At 45.9% G+C, this 25,276-nt stretch overlaps 1 protein-coding gene across 2 annotated transcripts in view; it reads right to left on the minus strand.

The window, feature by feature from the left end:
* Window positions 1-15,753, minus strand: part of GRIN2A (glutamate ionotropic receptor NMDA type subunit 2A) — a 366,833-nt gene extending 351,080 nt beyond the window's left edge. For both annotated transcript variants that reach the window (XM_054714240.1, XM_054714241.1), the window contains exon 1: window positions 15,340-15,753. In XM_054714240.1, coding sequence (XP_054570215.1) covers window positions 15,340-15,753 — 414 coding nt within the window. The remainder of the gene's footprint in view (window positions 1-15,339) is intronic.
* Window positions 15,754-25,276: the final 9,523 nt, after the last annotated feature.

Genomic DNA, 25,276 nt, shown 5'->3' on the forward strand with positions numbered 1-25,276 from the left:
TCCTGTCCACCACACCCCCTAAGGCTATTTGAGTAAAAATTTTTAGGAAACACTGAACCTGAAAGTCCTGTGTGTTTTAGGAAAGATTCCAAGACAAGGACTCGGTACCTCAATATGTGAGCACCATTGCCAGAACCGAAACCCCACCCAGAGAAGACAGCAGTCAGTGTTAAGAGTACGTGGGGGTGTGAGTTCTGATCTGGAGCATCTTAACTCCCTCCCAGTTCAGGAGTAGAAGAAAAGCACTAGGGAAGCTTGGGATGAAGTTTGAGGTACCTCCCAACCTCTCAGCATTATTCTGCTCGGGCTGCCATAACAAAGCACCACAGATGGGGGTGAAGGGCACACAGCAGAAATTTATTTCTCACAGTTCTGGAGGCTGGAATGCAAGAATAAGGCACCAGCAGATTCAGTGTCTGGTGAGGATCCACTTCTTAGTGTATCGATGGACATCTTCTGTGTCCTCACATAGTAGAAGGGGTGATGAGCTCTATGTGGTCTCTTTTATAAGGGCACTAATCCCATTCATGAGGGCTCCACCCTCATGACCTAGTCATCTTCCAAAGGCCCCGCCTCTTAACACCATCAAATTGGGGGTTAGGAACTCAACATATTAATTTTGTGGGGGACACAAACATTCAGTCCATAACATGGGCATGCTGTAACAGAGGTTAAATATTTGGGAAATCCTCCCCACACACACATCTGTTAATATCAACCTTAAGTCCCTCCTACTTGTATTTGCAACTCATTTGTCTGGCCCACCCCAACCATGGGAAAGGAGAATAGTTATTCCTTGCCACACATGCAATATCCCTTCCTGATCTCAGGGCAGTCCCTGTGACATCCTCATCCCGCCTTCGATTTTCTAGAGAAAGGAACAAACCATGGTTTCACATCCCTACCACTCACCACAAAGCCGGCAACAAGAGTACATCGCGGGCTAACTAAGACATGGTATTCTACCGCCTCCTGGCAAATCATAATAGTCAAGTCCCACGAAATGATTTTCTGCTGGGAAATTTTACATTTTAAAGCAATTCTGGAAATAACATTGATACAGACACAACGGTTGAGCAATGCCTGGTGACTAAGCAGGAATAATCATAGAACTCCCTGCCACGCTTCAAAATATTTATTAACTTCTAAAAATTCAAATTATTTCACTGTACTTTATATTGGACTCCATCATTTTTTGAGCTTTTCCATTTACACAATGAGAAATCTCAAAGAGGTTAAAATGTGCAACACCTAGAGAACAAAGAAGTGTGACTAAACTAAAATATATTCCACAGCAGGTGCCATAAAATAGATGCAAATTAGAACAATGAGATACCAGTAGAAAAGTTTTTGTTTCAAGTTCTGGCTGGAGTTAGGTGACAGAGGCACTTTAATACAGCTATGGGAAGTGTCCAGGGTTCCAATCTTTCTGGAAACCAATTAGAAGTATGTATCAAGGACCTTAACATTCTTGATGTACAGTGGCCCAGTAATTTCAGCCACAGGGTTCAACTCAACACCAGATTCAGTGCAATTCAGATATTTCATTGTGAAAGGGTTTACTGAGGTGCTATTTTTAAAAATATTTTTATTGGTTTTAGAGAGGAAGGGAGAGAGTGAGAGAGAAGCATCAATGATGAGAGAGAATCATGGATTGGCTGCCTCTTGCATGCCCCCCAAACTGGGGATCAAGCCCGAAACCCGGGCATGTGCCCTTGACCGGAATCGAACCTGGGACCCTTCAGTCTGCAGGCCGACGCTCTATCCACTGAGCCTAACCAGCTAGGGCTGAGGTGCTATTTTTCATAATTACAAATGTGAAGCAATCTAAATTATCAAGTAAATAATGAAGTTTCTATATCATAGAAAATGCAGCAGATAAAAATGCTTACAAATAATTTGTAATGCTTCTGATAAATTAAGTAAATTAAAAGCTACATATGAAATTACATAATCAATAGTATATATGTGTTTGTATATAAGGTATAGAAAATACTATAAGGAAATATACTGAAATGTCACTAGCAATTGTCTGTGGATGGTGATTTTTATCTTCTTTATACTTCTCTGAATCTCACTAACCTCCCAATGTGCATGCATGAGATTACTTTTATATTAGCTGAAGTTATTTTTTAACAGTCCTTAAAATTCTTGTCTTTTTGAGATATATACTTGCCGGAAACAAATCAGTTTCACTAAAAAGAGAGATGTTGACAGGAAGCCAGGAAGGCTGGTCAACAACCTTAATTGCTCTAACCACTCACCCTTTAGTTGAGACATTGTTAGCTGAAGCAGCCTCCACCTTTGTTTGTCCCATGTAAGTTTCTGTTATTTCCTGCCTAAGGGCTACATGTATATTTCTGTTTATCTTGCCTAAGATGTTTTTCCCCAAAGCCTCAATAAAAGGGAAGGCAGAGCCAGAGCAGTCGTTAGTTCTCCCACTAGAGGTGGACTACCGCCTGGCCCCCCATTTCGCCAAATTGAATTTCTTCAGTCTCCCTTCATTTGTGTGCGGCCCTTCTCCAGAACCCGAACCCTGAACTGGAACCCTGGACCACGCGGGACGTGGAAAGGGATTCCTACATATACTGATATATTTATTCTGTCATTATACATATTTATACTGACATTCTAATAGATGAAATATAATGATGTCTTGGATTTGCTATAAAATGACCCCATGGTAGGGGTAAGGAGAGTGATGAAGTGGATAAAACAAGAATAATTGTTGAAGCTGGGAACACAAGGACTCATCATACTATTCTCTCTACTTTTTTATGTGCTTGAAATTTTCCATGATTAAAGTCTTTCTTTGAATGCTGCCAAGTAGCATTCAAGTACTAATTAACCAAGACAAAACCACTAGCAATTAACTAAAGTGTAATTTGACCCTGAAGCTCAGTCTTCACCCAAAGCCCACCATTCCCAGATCCCATGGGTGAAAGCCATGCCCATCACCTACCACCAGCGCCACAGCAAGCCTGTCATTTCATACCACTCAACCCTCCCTTCCTGTGGTTTTGACTCTGTTCACCAAAGCCAGCCAATACTGCATTTCCTCAGCCCTACAAATATCTTAGCTTGAAAACAATTCACCTGGCAAATATGTGGGGGTTTTTTCAGCCCTAGGACTACAGACAAGCAAGACCATGTGGATTTCAAATGCCACTGGGTCTTTTTGGCTGGAGTTTTCTAATTTGGAAGAGAGGAAACAGAGCAGGAAACATTCCACCGTTTGCAACAACAAAACAGAAATTGGCAAAAGGCTCAATGTTTGGATTGTGAGACCTGCCTTCCAGAGGAAAATTCAGGAGCTATCCAAACAACACTTGAGCCCAGAAGCCTTGAGAAGCCTGTTAAGAGGGAAAGGCCCAGGGTGTAAACTGGCGTCTGGTCCTCAGGGAGCCAGCCTCCTCCACTCTGCAGCTCATCCTTCACCGTGCTGGATGCGACCTGCAGGGCAGGCACATGGGAGGACAGCCTCTTCTAATCCAGGAGTTCTTTAATTCGACTCCAGAGCACAGCCCTGTAGGGCATCTTCTCTGACAAACTCCCGCCCTCAGACCTCTGAATGAGGTGCCCTCCTCTATACTCCCACAGCCCTCCAAACCATCCCCACCATAGATGCGTCATTCTGAGGCCAGTCTCCAACTAGGTTCTGAGTTACATCAAAGCAAATACATGGATGAAAGATATACCTATAAAACATTTGGGCCCAGGGTACAGGCTCAATAAATGTTTGAAGAGTGAACATATTAATAAACCAATAAATTAATGAATTCTAAGAAGGTCTATGAATGGGTTTCGGAGGGTCTGTGAGCCCTAAAACTGCACGTAATATGTATGGGATGCATGCTTGTGAAGGTGCTTGTTTTGGGGCGGGTCCATTGGTTTTATCAGTGTATAAAATGATCATGACTCTCCCCCAAACCACCCCCAACTATCTTCAATTCCTTGGGTGAGCATGTGGGTCTAGCTCTGAGGTGCCAGAGCTTTTCAGAAGTGATCCTATATTCTAGAATGGGCCTTTATTTTGTTTGGGGGCAATAGGCACAGTTGGGGAGCCACAGAAAATCACCCACCTCTTTCAGGTTAGTGAGATTTACAAGAGGAACAGGTCCCTGTCACATACCAACTTCAACCTAAATTACAGATGGAAACAAGCCACCATTCCTATTTAATTTTTTTTTCTTTGAATGGGTAACATGGTCACCTCTGTGGAGAAGAACATGTGTCTGAGGGTCCTCTGTGCAGTAATTGAGCAAATACTCTTTCTCTGAATGCTGTATGCTATTCATTGGGGTGTTTTGGGGTTTTTTTTTTACTCTGCACATGATTACCTCTTTTAATAAATAAATAATTAGAAAGGACACAGCCATTTCCATTATACAGAACACTGTAAAATTTGAAGGGAAAGACAAAGCATTTGGAAAGCAATTTCAGGTTCTGTTTTTCCCTGGAAGATGTGAAGGGCAAATTAGGGAAAGTAGATAAACATCAGAATAGTCCCCAGAGCATTTTCTGCCCTGAGTAAATGCTCAAAACACAGGGGAGTACAACAGACAAAAAAAAAAAAAAGAAGAAGAATTTGACAACTGAAAAGCCAGAGAGGGTTCAGGCTATCTCTTTAGAATGTAAAAGGATTACTACAGTAAGATGTGCAAAAAATGTAAATATACTTTAATAAGTAATCATGATGAACTAGATGCAACTGCAAGTGCTTCCCGTTTGGAGATCGGTGGCAATTATTCTAAACACCGTCTTCTATAGAAGTGCTTCTTAGCCAAAAACACTTCCACTAGGAAATATGATGCCGGCTGACCTACTTGTGTTTATATTTATATATGTGTGTGCAAGTTGACATATACATAGGTTTTCTGCTTTTCAAATATCATCTATCCTTCAGGATGATGTAAAGTCCTTTGGGGATTTGAGGCGATGATGCAGGGCTCATAGGTTCCTCCCCCATGCCAGGCAAATTTAAACTGAATCACTCATATACTTGCAGAAAGTGGGGATGTTGGTTTTCAGCCAAATCCAAGGGCCTAGGGTACCAGGACTTGGAGACTGTAAAAAAAATTGTTTTCAAGGATTTGAGAGATACAGAGTCTCTGAATTAATAAACAGGACCTCAGAACCTTAGCCCGTTTTGCTCAATGGTTAGAGCGCTGGCCAGCAGACCAGAGTTGTAGGTTCGCTTCCTGGTGAAGGGCATGTACCTTTATTGGTGCTCAATACCCGGCCCAGGTCAGGGAGATGGGGCTGTGCGAGAAGCAACCAGTTGATGTGTCTCTCTCACATCGATGTTTATCTATCTATCTATCTATCTATCTATCTCTCTATCTCTCCCTCTTCCCCCTTCCTTATGCTCTCTCTAGAAAAAAAAAAAAAATCCTTGGGTGAGGATTAAAAAAAAAAAAAGGGACCTCAGAGGGGGACCTCAGAGGTGGCCCAATCCCGTCTAGTCAATGTGAGTCCAACTCTCTAGCCCGTTCTTGACAGACAGGCAGTCCACTCTCCGCTCAGTCACATCTGACAGACATTTATTCTTCTATAAAACATCACCGTTTTCTATTAGAGACCAAATTTCCAAAGCTTATTTCCCATTTCAAGCTGAAACTTGACTCCTTATAGCTTCATCTTCTGGCCTCAGTTCTGTCCCCAGAACAAAAGAACATTAAAACTAAACATTCTAGCCGAAACCGGTTTGGCTCAGTGGATAGAGCATCGGCCTGCGGATTGAAAGGTCCCAGGTTCGATTCCGGTCAGGGGCATGTACATTGGTTGCGGGCACATCCCCCGTGGGGGGTGTGCAGGAGGCAGCTGGTCGATGTTTCTCTCTCATCGATGTTTTCTAGCTCTCTATCCCTCTCCCTTCCTCTCTGTAAAAAAATCAATAAAATATATCTTTAAAAAAACAAAAAAAAACTAAACATTCTATCCCCTAACAACCTTGGGAGTGGTAAAACCTATCTCTCGAATTCTCGCTGAGATTTCTCTTCTCTGGGATAAACTTCCCTAAGTATTTCTTCTGAGATTCTCATGTCATTTAGATTCCACATAATCCTGGAGGCTCTTCCTCTGGACAAACTGCAGTTTTTTAACATTCATCTTTAAATATTAAATGCACTCCACACCCAAAATAAGTCCAGTCTACAGGCAATGGTGTTAGTGTTGCTGAAGACATCTTCCATTATACCACCTGACCATTGCTCCTACACCCCTGCTAACAGAAGCAAATTTTGCTTGAGCGGCAATTATCCATTCTTAGAGACAAGTCCTGATTGTTATTCTCTACCAGTGATGTTCAAGGGGTGGCATGTGACCCATTCTGGCCAATGAAATGTAAGGGAAGTCTACTCAAATGGAAGGATAGAGAGTCAAGAAGAAAGCTTCTTTTCTATCCTTTTTTTTTTTTTCTTCCTGTTTTAAATGCTGGTATGTGAAGATGTGATGGCCGGAAAGAAGCACCCCTCTTGGGACCAAGAGGAACCAGCAGCTGAGGAAGCCAAAATGAAAAGGACCTGACTCCTTAGTGGGTTATTAAGTCACCAGACAACAAAATCCTAAATAGCTTAATGGTTTAAGCCACTGTTGGTCAAACATTCTTTTACTTGCAGCTGAAAGCACTCCTCTCAATATAAAAAGGTATGCCCTAGTTGGTTGGCTCAATGGACAGAGGGTTGGCCTCAGGACTGAACGGTCCCAGGTTCAATTCAAGTCAAGGGCCCATCCCCAGTGGGAAGTGTGCAGAAGGCAGCTGACGAATGATTCTGTATCATCATTTATGTTTCTACCTCCCCTCCTTCCTCTCTGAAATCAATAAAAATCTATTTAAAAAAATATATATATAAAGGTATAATGGAGCTATCACCAATCCTGATTCGGACATTATCTTTCTAAAAATGTGGACTTCACTTTTTAAAAAGGCATATCACTACTTAGAATCTGAAGAGCATCTGCTCAATGCAAAACAATAAGCAAATAACAAATAAAACCCCTGTGCCTGGGCGGGGGGCGGCAGGGGGGGGGGGGTCCACAATCTCAAATGATTGCAGAGACCATGCAGTTAGCATAAAAAGTGAATCTGGCTATATGTGAAATAACAGCGAGCATGGAGGACTCTAGTGAACCTGACAATGCTTGCCACATCTAAAGACATTAAAATTCAAGCATTTTAAATACTATGGTGGTAAATAAAATACTAATGCATCCATGAGCCAGACTCAGCAGGCACTTCACTAGCTCATGACCCTTGCAAAAGTCATCCTCAACCGAGTTGGAAAGCCACATCTGCTTCCTGCAAGAGTGCAAATCCTCCGTAAACCCGCCAGCGCGGTCTTGAGTATGGGCTCATCATTTCAATCTGCAAAGGCAGTTCTGAATTTTCATTCCATCGCCCAACATCTTAATCATTTTAATTACGACAACCAAAATATTAACATCAAAATCTGTTGTCTCTCTTGAATCTAAGCCCCTTCCCTAAACTAACTGCATTCAGAATGATTCACTTGAAAGGGCAATAAAATAAAAGCAGAAGAATAATCCACCAAAGACCTGGATTCTGGTTGTGTGACTAAAAAAATCACTGCAAAAGTCAGGACCTTTATTTTCTCATCTGCACAAAGGGATTTTTTAATCATGTCCTGGGGCTGCCAGGTTCCCCAGGCCATCACTGAGTTACTTTATCCTTGGCAGAAATGAAATACAAACTATATATGTCCACGCCCTAAATCCCTAAGCCCCGTGCAAGCATCTGATCCAATTGGTGGAGTTATTTACTGCAAAGGTCACTGCGACAGTCTCCGCTTACAGACACTTTCGCATTGGTCATAATTAATCTTCAGTTTGCCATAAAGCTCATGGCAAGTCCAAAGAACTCAAAGGAAGCTTCTGGTAGTCCCAGTTACGAAAGTATGAGTCATTTTATGTTGGACCCTCCATTCCTCAGGGTTCTGTGGAATTCATTCCCAGCTTCCTGCAGGGGATTCCCTCTTCACCCTTCATCATTTTTCTCTGGTTACTAAAAAGTGCATGTACATTGGAGAAAAATAGAAACTACAAAATATAGACATAATAAATAGAATTTCTGTAGTAAGTGTTTATTATTATAAGTCACTCACTGAGCTACATACTTTGTATCCATTATCTCATTTAAATGGCACAACTCTATGAAGTAGGTACTATCATTATTCTCATATTAAAGATGAAGACGCTGAGGCTCAGAGCCATTAAGGAACTGTCCTATGATCACGCAGCAGGTACGTGATGGACTCTGAATTTAAACCCAGACACCCTAACTTGAGATCCAACTTATCAACCATGCTACAATGACATTTTTTAATTTTAAAAAAATTATTGCAGCTATGAGTTTACCACCTAAAGACAACCACTGCTCACAGATGCGTATGTTTCTCACCAGCCTTTTTCAGAGCTGGAAGGGGACTTAGAGATAATATCATCTCAAACCCTCATTTCGCTGACTAATTTCATAGGTGTGTGTCAAGTCTCCTCTCTAGTGGGAAGATAATTACTAGCCATCTTAGGGATTAACAGAAATTGGGGGGTTCCATACAAAAGGCCGTGTAGCCCTGCTGTTGCCCTTGTAACCCGGCAGCTCTGGAGTTCGGATGTGAGTGATGGGCCTTTCCATTAAACACTAAAAGCTCATGGACATCAGACATGCACATCAGAATGTTGGTGGAGCTCACTCAGGAGAGCCTAAGGTTCAGAAAGGTGAAGGGCTTTCTCAAGGTCACCCTGCCATCTGGAAATGGAATTTAGACCCTCAGACTCTTTGTCTAAGGTTTTCTGGGATCTTCCGACTCAAGTGGTTGGTTGAGAAGGACTGAAGGCCACACAGCATCGTGGCCACATGCACACCATGAATTAGCCACCAACCGAGGAGCAGCCCCTGGGAGGGAAGGAGAGGCCCAGGCAAGGCCTTCTAACAAAGAACAGCTATTTTCTTCACCTACATCAAGGATCTCAAGCCCAGTGCCTTCAGGACCAAGTCCACAGCACAAAGGGGGAAGTGGGCAAGTTGAGGACTGAAGAGAGAAGATAAAGAACCCTGTTCTGTCTGAGGGGGAGGGGTGCTGTTTATCTCCAACCAACTGTTGCCACGGGAAACATGGGCCCAGTCTGAACAGGCCTTCTGATTTTTTCAAGGAAGCATGAAATTTAGGGGTTTTTTTAAATGTCATGTCTTTAAATGTTGGCAACTAACTTTAAAATGTTGGCAAGCAATTTAAATTTGAATAATAAAGAGGAGTGCCGGACAAAGGAAACACACCGGTTAATAACATAACCTCTCAATGACCCCATGGCCTTATCAGAAACCACCAACTCATTAAAAAAAACCCACAAGATTCTAAAAAACAACAACAACAAAAAACACAAGATTCTATTTGTCTCTTTCCACTCCCTTCTCCTCCCATCCTCCCTCCTTTTCCCCTCCCCCTCCCCACTCTACTTAGGAGCATTTTCCACCTGAGGCTACCAAAGAGAAGATAAGCACTGCCCCCTTGAAATCCACCAGATCACAGTTACCAAGGGTCCCTGTGATTACCAATGACCCCCAGGGGCCACTTGAAAAGTTAGTCATGCTTCTGGGGTGATGCCTGTTACTCCCGAATGAGTTATGTGAGGAGGAGTGGATGATTGCATCTGACATGCCTCATCAAGTAGGCTAAATATAGGCCTCCCCACTCCCAGGAACTACCCGATGCCTCCATTGCCTCCAGAGTAGGAGCTGAGTGAGCTCCACCAACATTCTGATGTGCATGTGTCTGCCCTTTCCACGAGCTTTTAGTGTTTAATGGAAGGGCCCATCACTCACATCCGAACTCCAGAGCTGCCGGGTTACAAGGGCACCAACTTCCACCTCCTGCTGATGAGCTGTTACTCAGCTGGGCTACACCGACTTTTGTATGGAACCCCCCAATTTCTGTTAATCCCTAAGATGGCTAGTAATTATCTTCCCACTAGAGAGAAGAGGAGACTTGGCACACACCTATGAAATTAGTCAGCATTTAGGGAACAAACGCTGCATGGAAAGCCCTGACCCTCAGTGTGGTAAGTGGGCCCAGAAACTGCAGCAAGCTAGCAACAGAACCAATGGCTTCATTCAGTCAATCAACAAGCATCTGCCAAGTAACAAATGCAAAGGGCAAGGGCAGCACAAGTTGCCAGAAAGAACGCACATGTGGACTAGTAAAGGTAGAAAATAAGGAAGAATAGTTAAAATAATTATGGTATCAACAGAATACTCTGAAACCACTTAAAATCATGTTTGAAAAGTCTATTTAATGATAAGGGAAAATTCCAACAATACAGTACATAATCAAGTTTGAAAGAATGAAAGCAGGTTGTGAAATATAACCGAGTCAAAATCAGAATGAACACACTCAATAACCTCCCTCTTCTACTCCTAAAACATAAAACTTATGGATATTTTAAAATTTACATAGTAGTACTTGGAAATAAGCAAAGGGAATCACAGATCAAAAATAGAGAGGGCTCCCTAAAAATAAATGAACCAAAAGATGGGACTCCACAATTTCAAATAGAAATCAAAGCCACATGGTCCATGGATGGATGGGTCCAATATGAGCCATGGGACCAGAAGTCCCAACATCCAGCAGGGGATGAGGGGCAGAACCATGCTGCTGGTTATGAATAAGGTTGAAACATCTGCACCGTCCACCTTGAGTCACAGCCAAAAAGGATGCTCCTGTCTGTGTCAAAGAGCCAAAACTAAGCCAACCACATGAGACTGGGACCCAAGCTTGCACCATAAGGTATGTAGCGCAGGAAGACAGCTCTGATCTGAGCTCTTGATAAGAGCTCTGGTTTAAAAGCACACACCCTTACAGATATAGGGCAGGAGAATACATAAAACTGCCTTGAAAATAAGTTACAAACACAAATTAGGGAATATCTGAGGACATCCAATGATCAGACTCGCCCAATAGAAGAATTCATACCTGAAGAAACAAAGATGCTAGAGCAATCAGAAAAGGACTTTATGACAAGTATTTTTTAAATCCTCAAAGAGACAGAGGTGGTATTTACATCCACAAGGTAAGAAGAGTATTTATAAAACAAAAAAGGCGGGAAGGCATGAAAAGAAACTAGCTATTTATCTTGGAAATAAAATAAACCATTGTTGAAATGAAAAACTTAGCAGATAGGCAAAACAATAGACCAGACACAAATGAAAAGAGCTGGTTAACTGGAGTATGGAATTGAAGAAACCTTCCCAAACATAGCGCAGAGAAATAGAGAACTAGGGGGGCAAAACGTTTAAGTTAATATACATGGAGGATTGATGGAGTAGCTACATATGAAGACAATAGAGATCATGCTGGAGAAGAAACATTCAAGAGATAATGGCTGAGATTTTATTCCAAAATTAAAGAAAAAATGAATCTTCTGACTAAGAAAGCCCGCAGAGTGCTAAGTACAATAAAGGTAACCGTATAGACAGTATAATCCTGAATTTATAACTAAATAAACACAGCTTGAAAGAAAATAGACCCAAGTGTCAACAGTGGTTACTCCTGATGATAGGATTCAGAGGGAGGTTTTTATTTTCTTCTTTAAATTTTAATGTAGTTTCTAGGTTCTCTGCAATGAAAAGACGTTTTTATAAACTATCTGTGGAGAAAGAGTATTTGTTATTTCAAATACACATAAACATACGTAAAAAAATATCTGTCCTCAGGGAACTTGCATTCTAGTGGAGGAGATGAGGAAATAACATATAAAGCATTAACCCACCTGGAGAGATGTAGTTAACATCTAAGCCTTGCCTCTTTCCCTATGAAGTAGTTAGAAATAAGAGGGACAGGAAAGGAAGAGGTAAGGACACTGAGCAGAAACGTATAGGACAGGTGCATATGCTTGATTTATAGGGGCTGCTACTGCAACCACCATGTATTCCACTTGGACAGGATCAAAATAGCCAAACCAAGATGTGGTTAGAACTTATCTACATCAATCATTATTCCCACCTCTAACTTAATTATATCTCAAGACCACCCACTGATAGAAGCAGAAATTAACATCTTCACTGTAAATTCAATTAACACCACAAAAATCTGTCACTTGACACATTTCAATTATTATAAAACGTTCTATTTTTTTCCCAAGGGCCAAGTAGACTGAGGGAAAGGTAAAATGGCAGGGAGAGGCATTCAGTGTAACTGATCATCGAAGTTAAGTGCCATTGTCATCCACGGGGGCTCTCTCGTGTTACCAGTTTCGAAGCGAAAACACAGTTATGTTCTGGGCTTTACCAAGTGACTGTCATCGCAGGCGGAAACAGAGAGGCCTTGACAGAGGTTCAGACTGTGTGGCCATGAACACCACTGGCAGACCCGGCCAAGCAAGGTGGTCCGTTTCTTCAGAGCCAAACAAACTGCACTCAGCATTCAGCATTCAGCTCCAAAAGAAACAGGTGGCAAAGGCACCAGCCAACCGTGCTATTAACTTAACTAATGGAAGGAAGGGCTGTTCATATCTCAGACAATCTTCTTTTTCAACACATCCAGGTTTTTCAAAATACCTCTCTTTTCTCAACATCAGAAGCACATTCCATACGTGGGGCCCAACATGGACCCCAACATTATCCTCACTGACATATTTGATTCCCTGCCATCAAGACCAACTCAGAAAGCCCCAGCAATGAGGAATATACAATTTCCTTCACCATTTTTGAGTCAATGGATCTGTTGTTCCTCTCTTCTCCATCCCCTCTTAAATCTCTCTCTAATCTTGATTTCTCTGAAAATGTTCTTTCTCATCTCCCTCTTGCCATTTCCTGATTCCCTTTTCTTCTTTTAATCCTCATTCAAGGATATGGTAGTTGTTGTTTTTTTACTGATTTTTAGAGAGAGAGAAAAAAACATCGATGTGAGAGAGAAATATTGATTGGTTGCCTCCCGTACTTGCCCCAACCAGGATCCAACCTGCAGCCTAGGTATGTGCCCTGACCGGGAATCGAACCTGCAATCTTTTGGTGTACCGGATCACTCTCCAACCAACTGAGCCACCTGGCCAGGGCATCCCTTTTCTTCTTTACTCTTAAGTGGGGTCACTCTTTTGTCCAATCCCTGGAAGGAATTTTCACTCCATAGGAGAGGAGGATGCTTCCACCCACAGCTTTTGGACTTGTCAAAGCTCCCTCCCTTATACCCTGTTCAGCTGCTGGTAGTAAGTCAGAGCCTGCCATTCACAGTGGGAAGGGTCACTGCCTATCAAGGGAGTGCTCAGCTATGAGCCCCTTCCCCGTTCCTGCTGCTTTGCCTACAGTCGGATGTATGAGTCAGGAGACAGCCTGAGCCGCACCTGCCAGCTCTGACATCCCAGCCTGAGGGAGCCTCCAGCCACCTTCGCCAATTCAGCTTTTATCAGATTTCTCCACTGATTGTGCTGGGCCCTAGTCAGTCCAGAAATTTCACTTTCAATAGGGCTATTGTTTTCTGTGTATTACTCCTTTGGTCAAAACTTCAGAAGGGAGGAGGTATTGGTGGTAACACTGAGATACTAAAATCCCTGCTGGAAACTGCTGTTCTCCTCCTTTTTAATACCTTCATTGGAAAGCTGGTCACTCCTGCTAGTCACTTGACGTGCAAGCTCTGTGGGCTCTGATTTGCTGCACCTTTCCATGGCTCAGTACCTCCCACAAAATGAAATTCCTTGACCCTCTTGAAGATGGGATGACAAAGTTAAAGAAGAGGCTTGACTTTGGTAGAATGTGAGATCACAGCTTGGGACCAAAAAAACAGAGATCTAGTCCCATCACCCACTGTGTGGTCTTGGCCAAGTCTTGAACTGTCCTATGCCTCAGTCACTTCATCTGAAAGTTGCAGGGTGTTCTCGTAGACTCTAAGTCCCTTTCCAGTTCTGAAATGGCCCATACCTTCTTTGCAGGGCACAGCTGTTCCCCTACTTTTTTTCACGCCAGGAAAGAACCCCAAAACTGAGAGGTAGCTGGGAAAATGCTCAACCAGACATAGGAATTTTGCTAGGCTGCAAACCATTTTAAATGCATGTTTAATAAGATACTGCATCAGTTATGTACTTGGGCTGAATGTACTGTAGCCCAGGAGACCTGAAAGAATTAATACAGTTCCCAAAAGAGCTGGTGGGAATTGCTGAGGCAGAGGCAGAATCTGATTTGATGAACTGAATATAAAAGTGCTTTGAGAGCATCAGAAGGAAAGTGCTATGACACATCTCTGCTCGATCCATGAAGATGTCTCCTACTAAGGGACATACTCCAAGGGCTGGGGACCATGGCACACAAGTACATTTACCCTTTCCTCCCCTTCCTGACTCCCTTTCCCTTGCTGGAGCTTAAACAGAGGTGCAATGCCCCCACACTCTAATCCTTCTTTTTTTCTCTCTCTCCTCTCCTTAGCTTCTTCCTACTGTCTTCATTCCTTACACTTCTGCACGATTCTCAAACCAAGCCCTCCTAATATCTCACTCAAATCTCCAAGTCTCTCTCCCCTCTTCTCCCAACCAACGCTCCCATCTGGTCCACAGAAAGACCCTCCCTACTCATCCTAAGCCAAGAAATTTGGACACACCTTTCTTCATTCTGATACTCACAGACTTCAGTACCAAAGCCCATCCTTGGGTGCTAACCCCTGCATCCGAGGGCCTCCCAGGTCCACGCCAGGAACATGTAGGAAAGCATCAGGCCCTCCATGCTCTGGGTCTGCAGTCAGTTCTCCTCTCCACTCACACCCACTCAACTAGAGGAACACATTCTTGTGGCCATTAGGGCTTCTCAAACTTTCCACCCTTCTTGGGGCTACGGAAGCACGACCTTTCTCTGTTCTTTTGTGCTTTACCTAAAAACTTCTCATTTTGTTCCACAGCACACCCACGTTTAATCCTTTTTGAAATAGTTTTAGTCACCACAAGAGGAAAAAAATGGACATTTTCCACAAAGCAACCTGGTGAAATTGACATTATAGAAATGTAAGCCGTGTTGTTTCATGTTGTTTCAAGTGGCCCCAGGCTTGCATCTGTAAACTGCTTAGAAATCTCCAAGCATTCCACCAACCTATGACACTTCTGTGTTTTCCAAGTTCTTCCCGGCACACCCAAAGGGCCTCTCTGAGTACCCCACTTTCAGACCCAAGACAAAAAGCATTTCCATTCATTTCTGGGCTGGAGAGGTGGGACCTGGTTCTCATCAGGGTCGGTGGCCAGGACCCCCTGTCATAGCAAGAAGATACCAGGGGCTCCCGAAGACCTTGGGTGGCTGTCCTATGACTAGCGCACTCAGGAGTCCTGGCAGACCATCGCTTCCGGCCTTACCTTATCAGCCATGATCATAGATGCGCCCCCGTGGATGCCCAGGATGGGGATGAAGGTCTGTGAGGAGATAAAATCCAGCATCTGGGCCACGGCCTCCTGGTCGGTGTCGTCCCCAAACACCAGGCCGTGGATGCGCGCCCCGGACATGAGGTCGCACACATGTGTGATGAGGCTCTTGGGGTCCGTGCGGTTCATCAGCAGTGCTACCACGTTCACGTCCAGGGGCAGCCCAGTCGCCTGGTCCGGGCCCCACAGGTTTCGCAGTTCACGTTCCGTCATGTCGTGGCTGTGACCCAGCAGCACCGCGATGTTCAGCGCCGGGGTACCCTTCTCCGCCGCCGCACCCTGCGCCGGATGGCGCCAGACCAGAAGTGCCGGCAGCACCAGCAGGGTCCAATACCCCAGTCTGCCCATAGTCGCCACTTATGGTCCCTGCAAGGTGGAGAGGGAGAGTCAGGGCTGCGGTGAGCGAGGGTTCCAGACCCCGCCCCTTGCTCTACCAGCCAGGTAGAGAGCCCACCCGCAGCGCAAGCTGCCCGAGTCACCTACTCCATTCCCGATCCCCGACGTCATCCACGTCTCTAGACACATCGCCAACTCTATCCAACTCCAATCCGAGCTAATTCTCCAACCCTGCCGGTAAATCCATCTTCTCATCCACCCTCCTTCTCATGCCCCAGTCTCCAGCCTCTTCTCCATGCCCGACTCTGCCCACATCTCCCACCGAATCCACCAAGTTAGTTGCGGACCACCGCCCTGGAGCGTAGGCGCACAGAGCAAACCTGTCACCCACTCCTCTCCCACGCCGGCTAGAGCGGACCAAGTTACGGATCCCGCCCCCTGCTCACAAGGAGCGAACTACAGATCAGCCCGGCGTGCGGAGGCGGCGTAGAGACAAGGTAACCTGGCTCCCGCGTTCAGGCGAATTGACTGACCCCGCCCCCTGCGAACGCGCGGGATGCAGCGCAGACCTGGCTCCCGGCGGCACCCGCAGCCAACCCCATTCCTCTCCTGCAGGTACTCCCCAAGCGCTTGGGAGTGAGAACTCTCCCTTGTGCGTTCCAGTCTCCGGGGCGCCTGAAGGAACTCAGGGCCCGCCCCTCCTCCCGCTGAGGGGCCCTGAAGAAAGTGACCCCAGGACCCGCCCCCACCACGCACAGGTTCACACACGTTCTCTTTCACGCGCGCTGTGTGCAATGCAGAATTCCGGAGAAGAGGTCCTCCGAGGGCCTGTGCGTGGGAGCTGGCAAAAACACACACGTGTGTGGGGCTAAAGGTACGCTCCTAAGAAGCTCTCCGACCGACATAAACTGTACAGCCCCTCCCCACGCTTTCCACTGCAGGTCCTGTTTTTATCAAGTCTGAGGTGCACGTGGGCAGTGGGGATCCACTCGCTCACAGGCACGCGCGCATTTCTGCGCACAACCACAGGCCGCCGTAATGGTGCCAACAGCCATCCGGAGTCCGTACATGGGCTCAGGCGGTGCACACATATACACCGCGCCAGGTACACAGGCGCGCGTGCCTGCAAATACCAGCACAGTCGTGCACGCGTGTACGGACGCGCGCCCTGGAGCCGGGCACTGCCAGAGCCTGGGGAAGTTGGGGAGAACTCGCAGACCTCGGAGCTCTGTGAGTGAGCACTGCGGTGCCGCAGCGCCCCCTGGTGCTCCTCTCTCGCCTAGCTACCGATACTCCCTCGCCCGCTTTCTCTCTCCCTCTCTCCCTAGATCTTTCTCCCGCTCACGCTTGGGTCGAGTCTTCCTCCTCCCCATCCCGCCAAGCCCAAGTCTCCCGCTGGGACGTACCTGTAGCCGGAGAAGGTCGAGGATGCAGTGGGGCGCGCTGCGCGCACGAGCATCTCGGCCGCCTCAGCAGCCACCGGGTTTAGCGGGTTTCCGCATGCTGCGGCCCCCGCGCGCTCCCCTGGCTGTCCCGCGCTGCCCGCATCGCCCCCACGGGGGGCGGCTATCCCAGCCGGAGGCTCTGCAGCAGGGCTCTACGAAGGCGGGGAAGAGACGGGTCAGCCCACGGGTCAGGAGAGCGGGACTGGGGTGGGGGTGTCGGGCTGCAGTCTGCAATGCTCACAGCCCCTATGTGCACACAGGGGGCTCGACAGGAGAGGGGGAGCTGAACCTCCGTGACCAAGACGCCCCCAGACCGAATCCTCAGACCCTGTGGCCCATATGGAGAGCTCCTCTCCAGAGCGCACAGGAGAACCTGGAGCCCCAATTTATCCACCCACGAGAAGCTAACTGGGCACCTCCGCCCTCACCCCCTACCACCTCCCCAGCGCCGGCTGCTGGGAGTTGTGCGGCCAGGAGCTGCTGAAGGGGGCGGGGGGAAGAAAAGGGGGGTATGGCTGAGTTTGCGATGAGCCGGCAGGAGGAGAGGGGGAGGGAAAAGGACTCAGGCTCCCGCGGTCCCGATCCCCGAGGGAGGTGCGATCATTCCCATACAACGACTCTCTTGCGGTCCTGCCGCCCACCTCTATCCAGGCCTTCCACCGACCTCTTCCTAAGGGGGCCCTGCGTCCCGCGCCAGCACTCACCGCAGCCTCTCTCCACATAGTTCTCAGCAGTGGCCGCTCCTGGTCATCTCCAGGGCTGATGGCTGCAGCCGCGACTCTCAGTGCTCACCCGGCCCCATGCTCCGGCTTAGCCCTGGGCGCCTCCCACAGAGAGCTAGAGCTCGGCTTCCTGCCCCACTCCCGACAGCAGCTTCCCAGTCCTCTGAGCGCGCCCGAGAGACCTCTTCGCAGCCCAGGCTCCGGGCTGGTGTGTGTGAGGACGAGTGTGTGTGAGAGTGAGTGTGGGAGCGCGCGCTTGTAACCGGGGATCCCCGCGGTCCGCGGCCGAAAGAGATGCGGGAGGGGGGAGACAGCTCCCTCCGGGCCCTTCGCTGCGGGGCCAGCTCCGCGCCAGGCGTTCAGCTCCCCACTTCGCGGCGAGAGTCCCGAGAGCGCCTGATCACCCTGGTTCACAGCACTGGGAAAACCGGGCTCCCAGGGCGTGCTTCTGCTGCGGTCGCCTCGGAAAAAGAGGAGGAGGAAGACAGGGGCGCCTCCACGCCAACTTAGGGACTTGTTCCCAGGCGGTGAGACGCAGCAGCCCCCGCGAAAGCCGAAGATGCTTGGAGCTTCGTCGGGCGAAGGCGTCTCCCGCCCGCAGCGGCTCTCCCAGGAGGCGGGCCGAGACAGACCCCGCAGTCCCTTGGCGGCGGCGCGGAGCGCTGCCACCCGCTCCCAGAGCGCACGCTGGCGACAAGGCCAGGATAGGTGGCTGGCTGACAGCGGGGGCGCCTGCGGTGGCGCGCGCCGCTATCCGTGGTGCTGAAACCACGCTCTACGCCCGCTCCTGGGCGTCTGGTGTGGCTGAAGAATCAATTATTCAGAGCTCCTCTGGTGCAGCTTCTTCCTCCCCCGGTGCCTTGCGCTGAGTACAGCAATCCCCCCTCCACGCACAGACGTTCTCTCTCTCTCTCTCTCTCTCTCTCTCTCTCTCTCTCTCTCTCTCTCTCTCTCTCTCTCTCTCAGAATCTGTTCCAATGCTTCTCCCTATGCCTTGCCACCCACCCCGGTGCGGAAACACACTCCTCTGATCTCAGGGAGCCAGAATCTGAAAAGTAAAGACATCTTGACATTCCCCACTTGCTTTCTTCTTGTTTTCTAAGTTATACCAAATGAAAATCGCCTTGAAGCCGCTACTTCTAAGCTCCCAGCAGGGGCAAGCCAGAGAGCATGGGACTGCCTGGATGTGTGGGGCCTGGTTAGCTTGAATTCTGGCCACTGGGCATGAAAAGCATTGTCAAGGGAGGATCATTGCCCCTTTTACGCTCTACTATTTCTCTCCTTCCAGTGCCCATCTCTTCTTTTCTCCTCTCATGCCCTGAAAGAAAAGAGGCCTTAAATCGTAAGAGATTGTGCAGTCACTGTTCCAACCCTGCATCCTCCACTTATCAGCCTGATACCACTTTTGAGCCAGTAATTTATCTTCCCTTTTTGATTGCTAATCTGGAAAATGGGGAGGGCAGTAAAAATATCCACTTCTCATGGTTATTTTTTTTATTAAATTTATTGGGGTGACTTTGGTCCACATCTCAGTGTTGTTTTAAAAAGAAAATGACATAATCTTGGTGAGCAAGCCAACAAGGTCTAGCACATAGTAGGTGCTCAATAAATATGAAGTCTCTTCAAGGTGGCCTAGTGGGGAAGGGACTTCCTCCAAGAATGCAGATGTGGCTACTGAAATGGAGACAGAAAGGAGACACAGTTTCTGGACACCAATTGGTTTATTATTAAGCTGGTTGTTGTATGTTGAGTTCTCTAGAGTTTGCTATCCAAAAGGCAGAGAAAGGGTGGAGAATTATGGAAGATAAGTGAAAATGAAGGGTTTTGTGATATGAGGCATAAAATAGGGAAGTGGTCTCTTTCTTGAGGCTGTAACTGGGCTGAGCTGGGTTAGGCCCTTCCCTTGTGTGGAGATGATCATTTCTTGGACTTTGGCACAGGACCCTAATTTGGGTACTCACAGGGCAGTTAGGCTTTTTTTTTAATGAAGTATAAATTATATACAATAAAATGCACTTCTCTTAAGGATTCAGTTCAAGTTTTAAAATTGTTTGCCTCTGTGTGGACCATCACTCACAACAATGTACCGAATATTTGCATCACCCCCAGAAAGTACACTTGTACCCCTTCATGATTAATCCCACTCCCCCCCGAATAGAAACTACAATTTTGATTTCTTTTTTAAATTTAATTTTTTCTTTATTGATTAAGGTATTACATATGTGTCCTTATCCCCCTTTTGTCCCCCCCACTCTACCCTCACTCATGCCCTTAGGCCCCTGGTGTCTGTGTCCATTGGTTAAGCTTATATGCATGCATACAAGTCCTTTGGTTGATCTCTTGCCCTTAACCCCACCCTCCCCTGCCTTCCCTCTGAGGTTTGATGGTCTGATTGATGCTTCTCTGTCTCTGGATCTGTTTTTGTTCATCAGTTTATGTTGTTCATTATATTCCATAAATGAGTGAGATCATGTGATATTTATCTTTCTCTGACTGGCTTATTTCACTTAGCATAATACTGTCCAGTTCCATCAATGCTGTTGCAAATGGTACGAATTCCTTCCTTTTTACCGCAGCATAGTATTCCATTGTGTAGATGTACCACAGTTTTCTAATCCACTCATCTGCTGATGGGCACTTAGGCTGTTTCCAAATCTTAGCTATGGTAAATTGTGCTGCTATGAACATAGGGGTGCATATATCTTTTCTGATTGGTGTTTCTAGTTTCTTGGACTATATTCCTAGAAGTGGGATCACTGGGTCAAATGGGAGTTCCATTTTTAGTTTTTTGAGGAAACTCCATACTGTTCTCCACAGTGGCTGCACCAGTCTGCATTCCCACCAGCAGTGCACGAGGGTTCCTTTTTCTCCACATCCTCTCATCCTCGCCAGCACTTGTTGTTTGTTGATTTGTTGATGATAGCCATTCTGACAGATGTGAGATGGTACCTCATTGTCATTTTGATTTGCATCTCTCGGATGATTAGTGACTTTGAGCATGTTTTCATATGTCTCTTGGCCTTCCTTATGTCCTCTTTCGAAAAGTATCTATTTAGGTCCGTTGCCCATTTTTTGATTGGGTTGTTTATCTTCCTTTGTTAAGTTGTCTGAGTTCCCTGTAAACGTTGGAGATTAAACCCTTTACCAGTGATAACATTAGCAAATGTGTTCTCCCATGCAGTGGGCTTTCTTGTTGTTTTGTTGATGGTTTCTTTTGCTGTACAAAAGCTTTTTATTTTGATGTAGTCCCATTTGTTTATTTTCTCTTTAGTTTCCATTGCCCTAGGAGCTGTATCGGTGAAGAAATTGCTTCGGCATATGTCTGAGATTTTGCTGCCTGTGGATTCCTCTAATATTTTTATGGTTTCCCATCTTATGTTTAAGTCCTTTATCCATTTTTAGTTTATTTTTGTGTATGGTGTAAGTTGGTGGCCTAGTTTCATTTTTTTTCATGTATCTGTCCAATTTTCCCAACACCATTTATTGAAGAGACTGTCTTGACTCCATTGTATGTTCTTGCCTCCTTTATTGAATATTAATTGAGCATAGTGGTTTGGGTTGATTTCTGGGTTCTGTATTCTATTCCATTGATCTATATGTCTGTTCTTGTGCCAGTACCAGGCAGTTTGGAGAACAGTGGCTTTGCAATCTGGTATTGAGATCCCACTTACTTTGTTCTTCTTTCTCAGGATTGCTGCAGCTATTCAGGGTCTTTTTTTTTATTCAAGATAAATTTTTGGAGAGTTCGTTCTAGGTCTGTGGAATATGCTGTTGGTATTTTAATGGGGATTGCATTGAACCTATAGATTGCTTTGGGTAGTATGGACATTTTAATGATGTTGATTCTACCAGTCCATGAGCACAGTATGTTCTTCCATCTGTTTATGTCTTCATCTATCTCTTTTTTTTAGTGTCCTGTAGTTTTCTGAGTATAGGTCTTTTACATCCTTAGTTAAGTTTATTCCTCGGTATCTTAATTTTTTTTTGGTGCGTTGGTAAATGGGATTTTTTTTTAGTCTCTCTTTCTGTAAGTTCACTATTGGTGTATAGACATACCATAGATCTCTTGGCATTAATTTTGAATCCTGCTACATTGCCGAATTCATTTATTAAGTTTAACAATTTTTTGATAGAGTCTTTAGGGTTTTCCATGTACAATATCATGTCATCTGGGAATAATGACAGTTTTATGTCTTCTTTTCCAATTTGGATGCCTTTTATTTCTCCTTCTTGTCTAATTGCTATGGCTATCACTTCCAGAACTATGCCAAACAGTAGTGGTGAAAGTGGGCATCCCTGTCTCGTTCCTGTTCTTAGGTGAAGTGGTTTTAGTTTTTGCCCATTGAGTATGATGTTGGCTGTAGGTTTGTCATATAAAGCTTTTATTATGTTGAGGTATGATCCCTCTGTTCCCATTTTGTGGAAGGTTTTTATCAAGAAAGGGTGTTGGATTTTGTCAAATGCTTTTTTCTGCATTAATTGATATGACTATGTGATTTTTATCTCTCAATTTGTTTATGTGATTTGCAGATATTGTACCATCCTTGTATCCCCGGGATAAATCCTACTTGGTCATGGTGTATGATCTTTCTGATGTACTGCTGGATCCGATTTGCTAGAATTTTGTTGAGGATTTTGGCATGTATGTTCATGAGGGGTATTGGCCTGTAATTCTCTTTTATTGTGTTGTTTTTATCTGATTTTGGTATTAGGATAATGCTGGCTTCATAGAATGAGCTTGGAAGTATTCCTTCCTCTTGAACTTTTTGGAATAGTCTGAGGAGGATAGGTTTTAGTTCTTCCTTAAATGTTTGGTAAAACTCCCCTGTGAAGCTGTCTGGCCCCGGGCTTTTGTTTGCTGGAAGCTTTTTGATGACTGCTTCAATTTCTTCCATAGTTATCAGCCTATTGAGATGTTTACATTCTTCCTGATTGAGTTTTGTAAGGTTGTATTTTTCTAGGAATATGTCCATTTCCCCCAGGTTGTCTAGTTTGTTGGAATAGAGTTGTTCATAGTATTTTTTTAACAATCCTTTGTATTTCTGTGGGGTCTGTTGTTATTTTGCCTCTTTCATTTCTGATTTTGTTTATTTAGGTCCTCTCTCTTGGCTTCTTGGTGAGCCTGGCTAGAGGTTCATCAACCTTGTTTATCCTTTCAAAGAACCAGCTCTTGGTTTCATTGATCTTTTGGTTTTTGGTTTTGTTTTTTGGTCTCTATGTTATTTATTTCTGCTCTGATCTTTATTATCTCCTTCCTTCTGCTAACTCTTGGCTTTTCTTGTTGCTCTCTTTCTAATTCTTTAAGTTGTAAAGTTAGATGATTTACTACCATTTTTTCTTGTTTTTTGAGGTAGGCCTGTAGAGCTATAAACTTCCCTCTCAGGACTGCTTTCATTGTGTCCCATAGATTTTGGATTGTTGTGTTTTCATTGTCATTCATTTCCAGGATGTTTTTAATGTCTTCTTTGATCTCTTTGGCAACCCAATCATTGTTTAATAGCTATTCAGCTTCCAAGTGTTTCAATTTTTTTATTGTTTTTATTGTAGTTTATTTCTAATATTATGCCATTGTGGTCTGAGAAGATGCTTGATATGATTTCAGTATTCTTGAATTTGGAGAGACTTTGTTTGTGACCCAATATGTGGTCTATCTTTGAAAATGTCCCATGTGCACTTGAGAAGAACGTATATTCCATGGCTTTGGGGTGAAGAGGGAAAGTAGGACCCAGCCACTGAGTTCTTCCCTCTGAGAAATAACTCAGGGCATCAACTATCCCACTTGGAGCACTCGGTGGCAGCAAAACGGGGATGGTCTAGCAGTGGAGAGCTGACCCAGCCCGAGGACACCACCAGTAATAGGCAGGCTAAGACTTGAACCCATTTGTATCTGGCTCCAGAACCTGCACTTGGAACTACTATGTAATCTGCATAAGTCACTAATTAACTGGGCCTCTTTACCTGGGTCCCCTTACTCTCTCTGAGGCCCATCTTCCTCCTCTCTTAGGGTACAAGAATGTCAGATCAGTAATTGCTAGGGTTCAGACTTATCGTAAGCCGCAGAACCCCTCTGTAAGCCAAATCTCACACATAGCTTGAACATGGGAAGCAGCAAAAAGTGGCACTTTCATCTCGGGTTAAAAAGGGGGTAAAAGGGCCCTGGCTGGTTTGGCTCAGTGGATAAAGCGCCGGCCTGCGGACTGAAGAGTGGCAGGTTCGATCCCGATCAAGGGCATGTACCTTGGTTGCAGACACATCCCCAGTGGGGAGCATGCAGGAGGCAACTGATCGATGTTTCTCTCTCGTTGATGTTTCTAACTCTCTATCCCTCTCCCTTCCTCTCTGTAAAAAAATCAATAAAATATATATATATAAAAAGGGGGGGGGTAAAAGGTTGGGGGTGTGACAGTCATCCTCAGCTTCTCCTTCCCCCTCCCCCAACTCCACCCCTGCCTGCCTCCACCTTAGGTCCAGATGGAACTCCGGGACTGTGACGAACACATTTTGAAAATATGGTCCACCCCTGCATTGTACAGAAGAAGAAACTGAAGACCTGCAAAGAGCAGGGGGCTGAAAAGAATTCCCCGGCAGGGAGAGACTGAGCGAAGATTAGAACCCAGGGCTCGTGAGCCAGCCAAGCTTTAAAATGTTGAACCTGAACCCTGGTTCTGAAACTTCCCAGCTGCATGACCCTGACCCTGGGTAGGTCGCTTAGCCTCTCTGGGTCTGTTTCCTCACCTTTAAAATGGGAATAACAGTACTTAAATATGGTGGTGTGTACGAGTAAATTCAGTGAGACAATATACATAAAGCACTGAGCCTAGAGCCCAGCCATAGGAAGATTTACCAAATGTCAGATGTTAGCATCCTTATTCCTGCTGGAGAGGGCCCCTGGAGCTTAAGAAGTTCCCCTGGGATGTCCTGTCCCCCCACGCCCTGACACCTCCCCTGGGCTGAGTGCTCCTGGTATGTGCTCAGGGTGGCCAGGCCCACGGGGCGGGCGGAGGAGGCAGCCATTGCCTGGCCTTGGCTTCCCAGCTCAGTGCGTCCCAGATGGTGCCCAGAGGGGAGCTGGCAGGTGACACATTGGCAGAGCCTCCCTTCCCTTGCACAGTTCACCGAGCCACGCGGGGCCCAGGAGCCTCAGGCTGTAGCGCTCTGCCAAGGAGGCAGGCTGCCCAGCCCAAACCGATGGAGGCAGGCATGGCGAGCCCAGGGAGCAGCGTGTGTGCACCAGCCTCCAGAGCAGGGACAGGTGGGGCACTTGGCCAGCTACCTCCCCCGGCTCCTCCCTTCCCCCCCTCCTCCCCCCGCAGCTTCCCTCTGAGAGGGAGAGGGAGAGGCTTAGTCAGAATCCAGCCCCACCTCACA

Source organism: Eptesicus fuscus, chromosome 4 (genome assembly GCF_027574615.1).
Source record: "Eptesicus fuscus isolate TK198812 chromosome 4, DD_ASM_mEF_20220401, whole genome shotgun sequence".
NCBI lineage: Eukaryota > Metazoa > Chordata > Mammalia > Chiroptera > Vespertilionidae > Eptesicus > Eptesicus fuscus.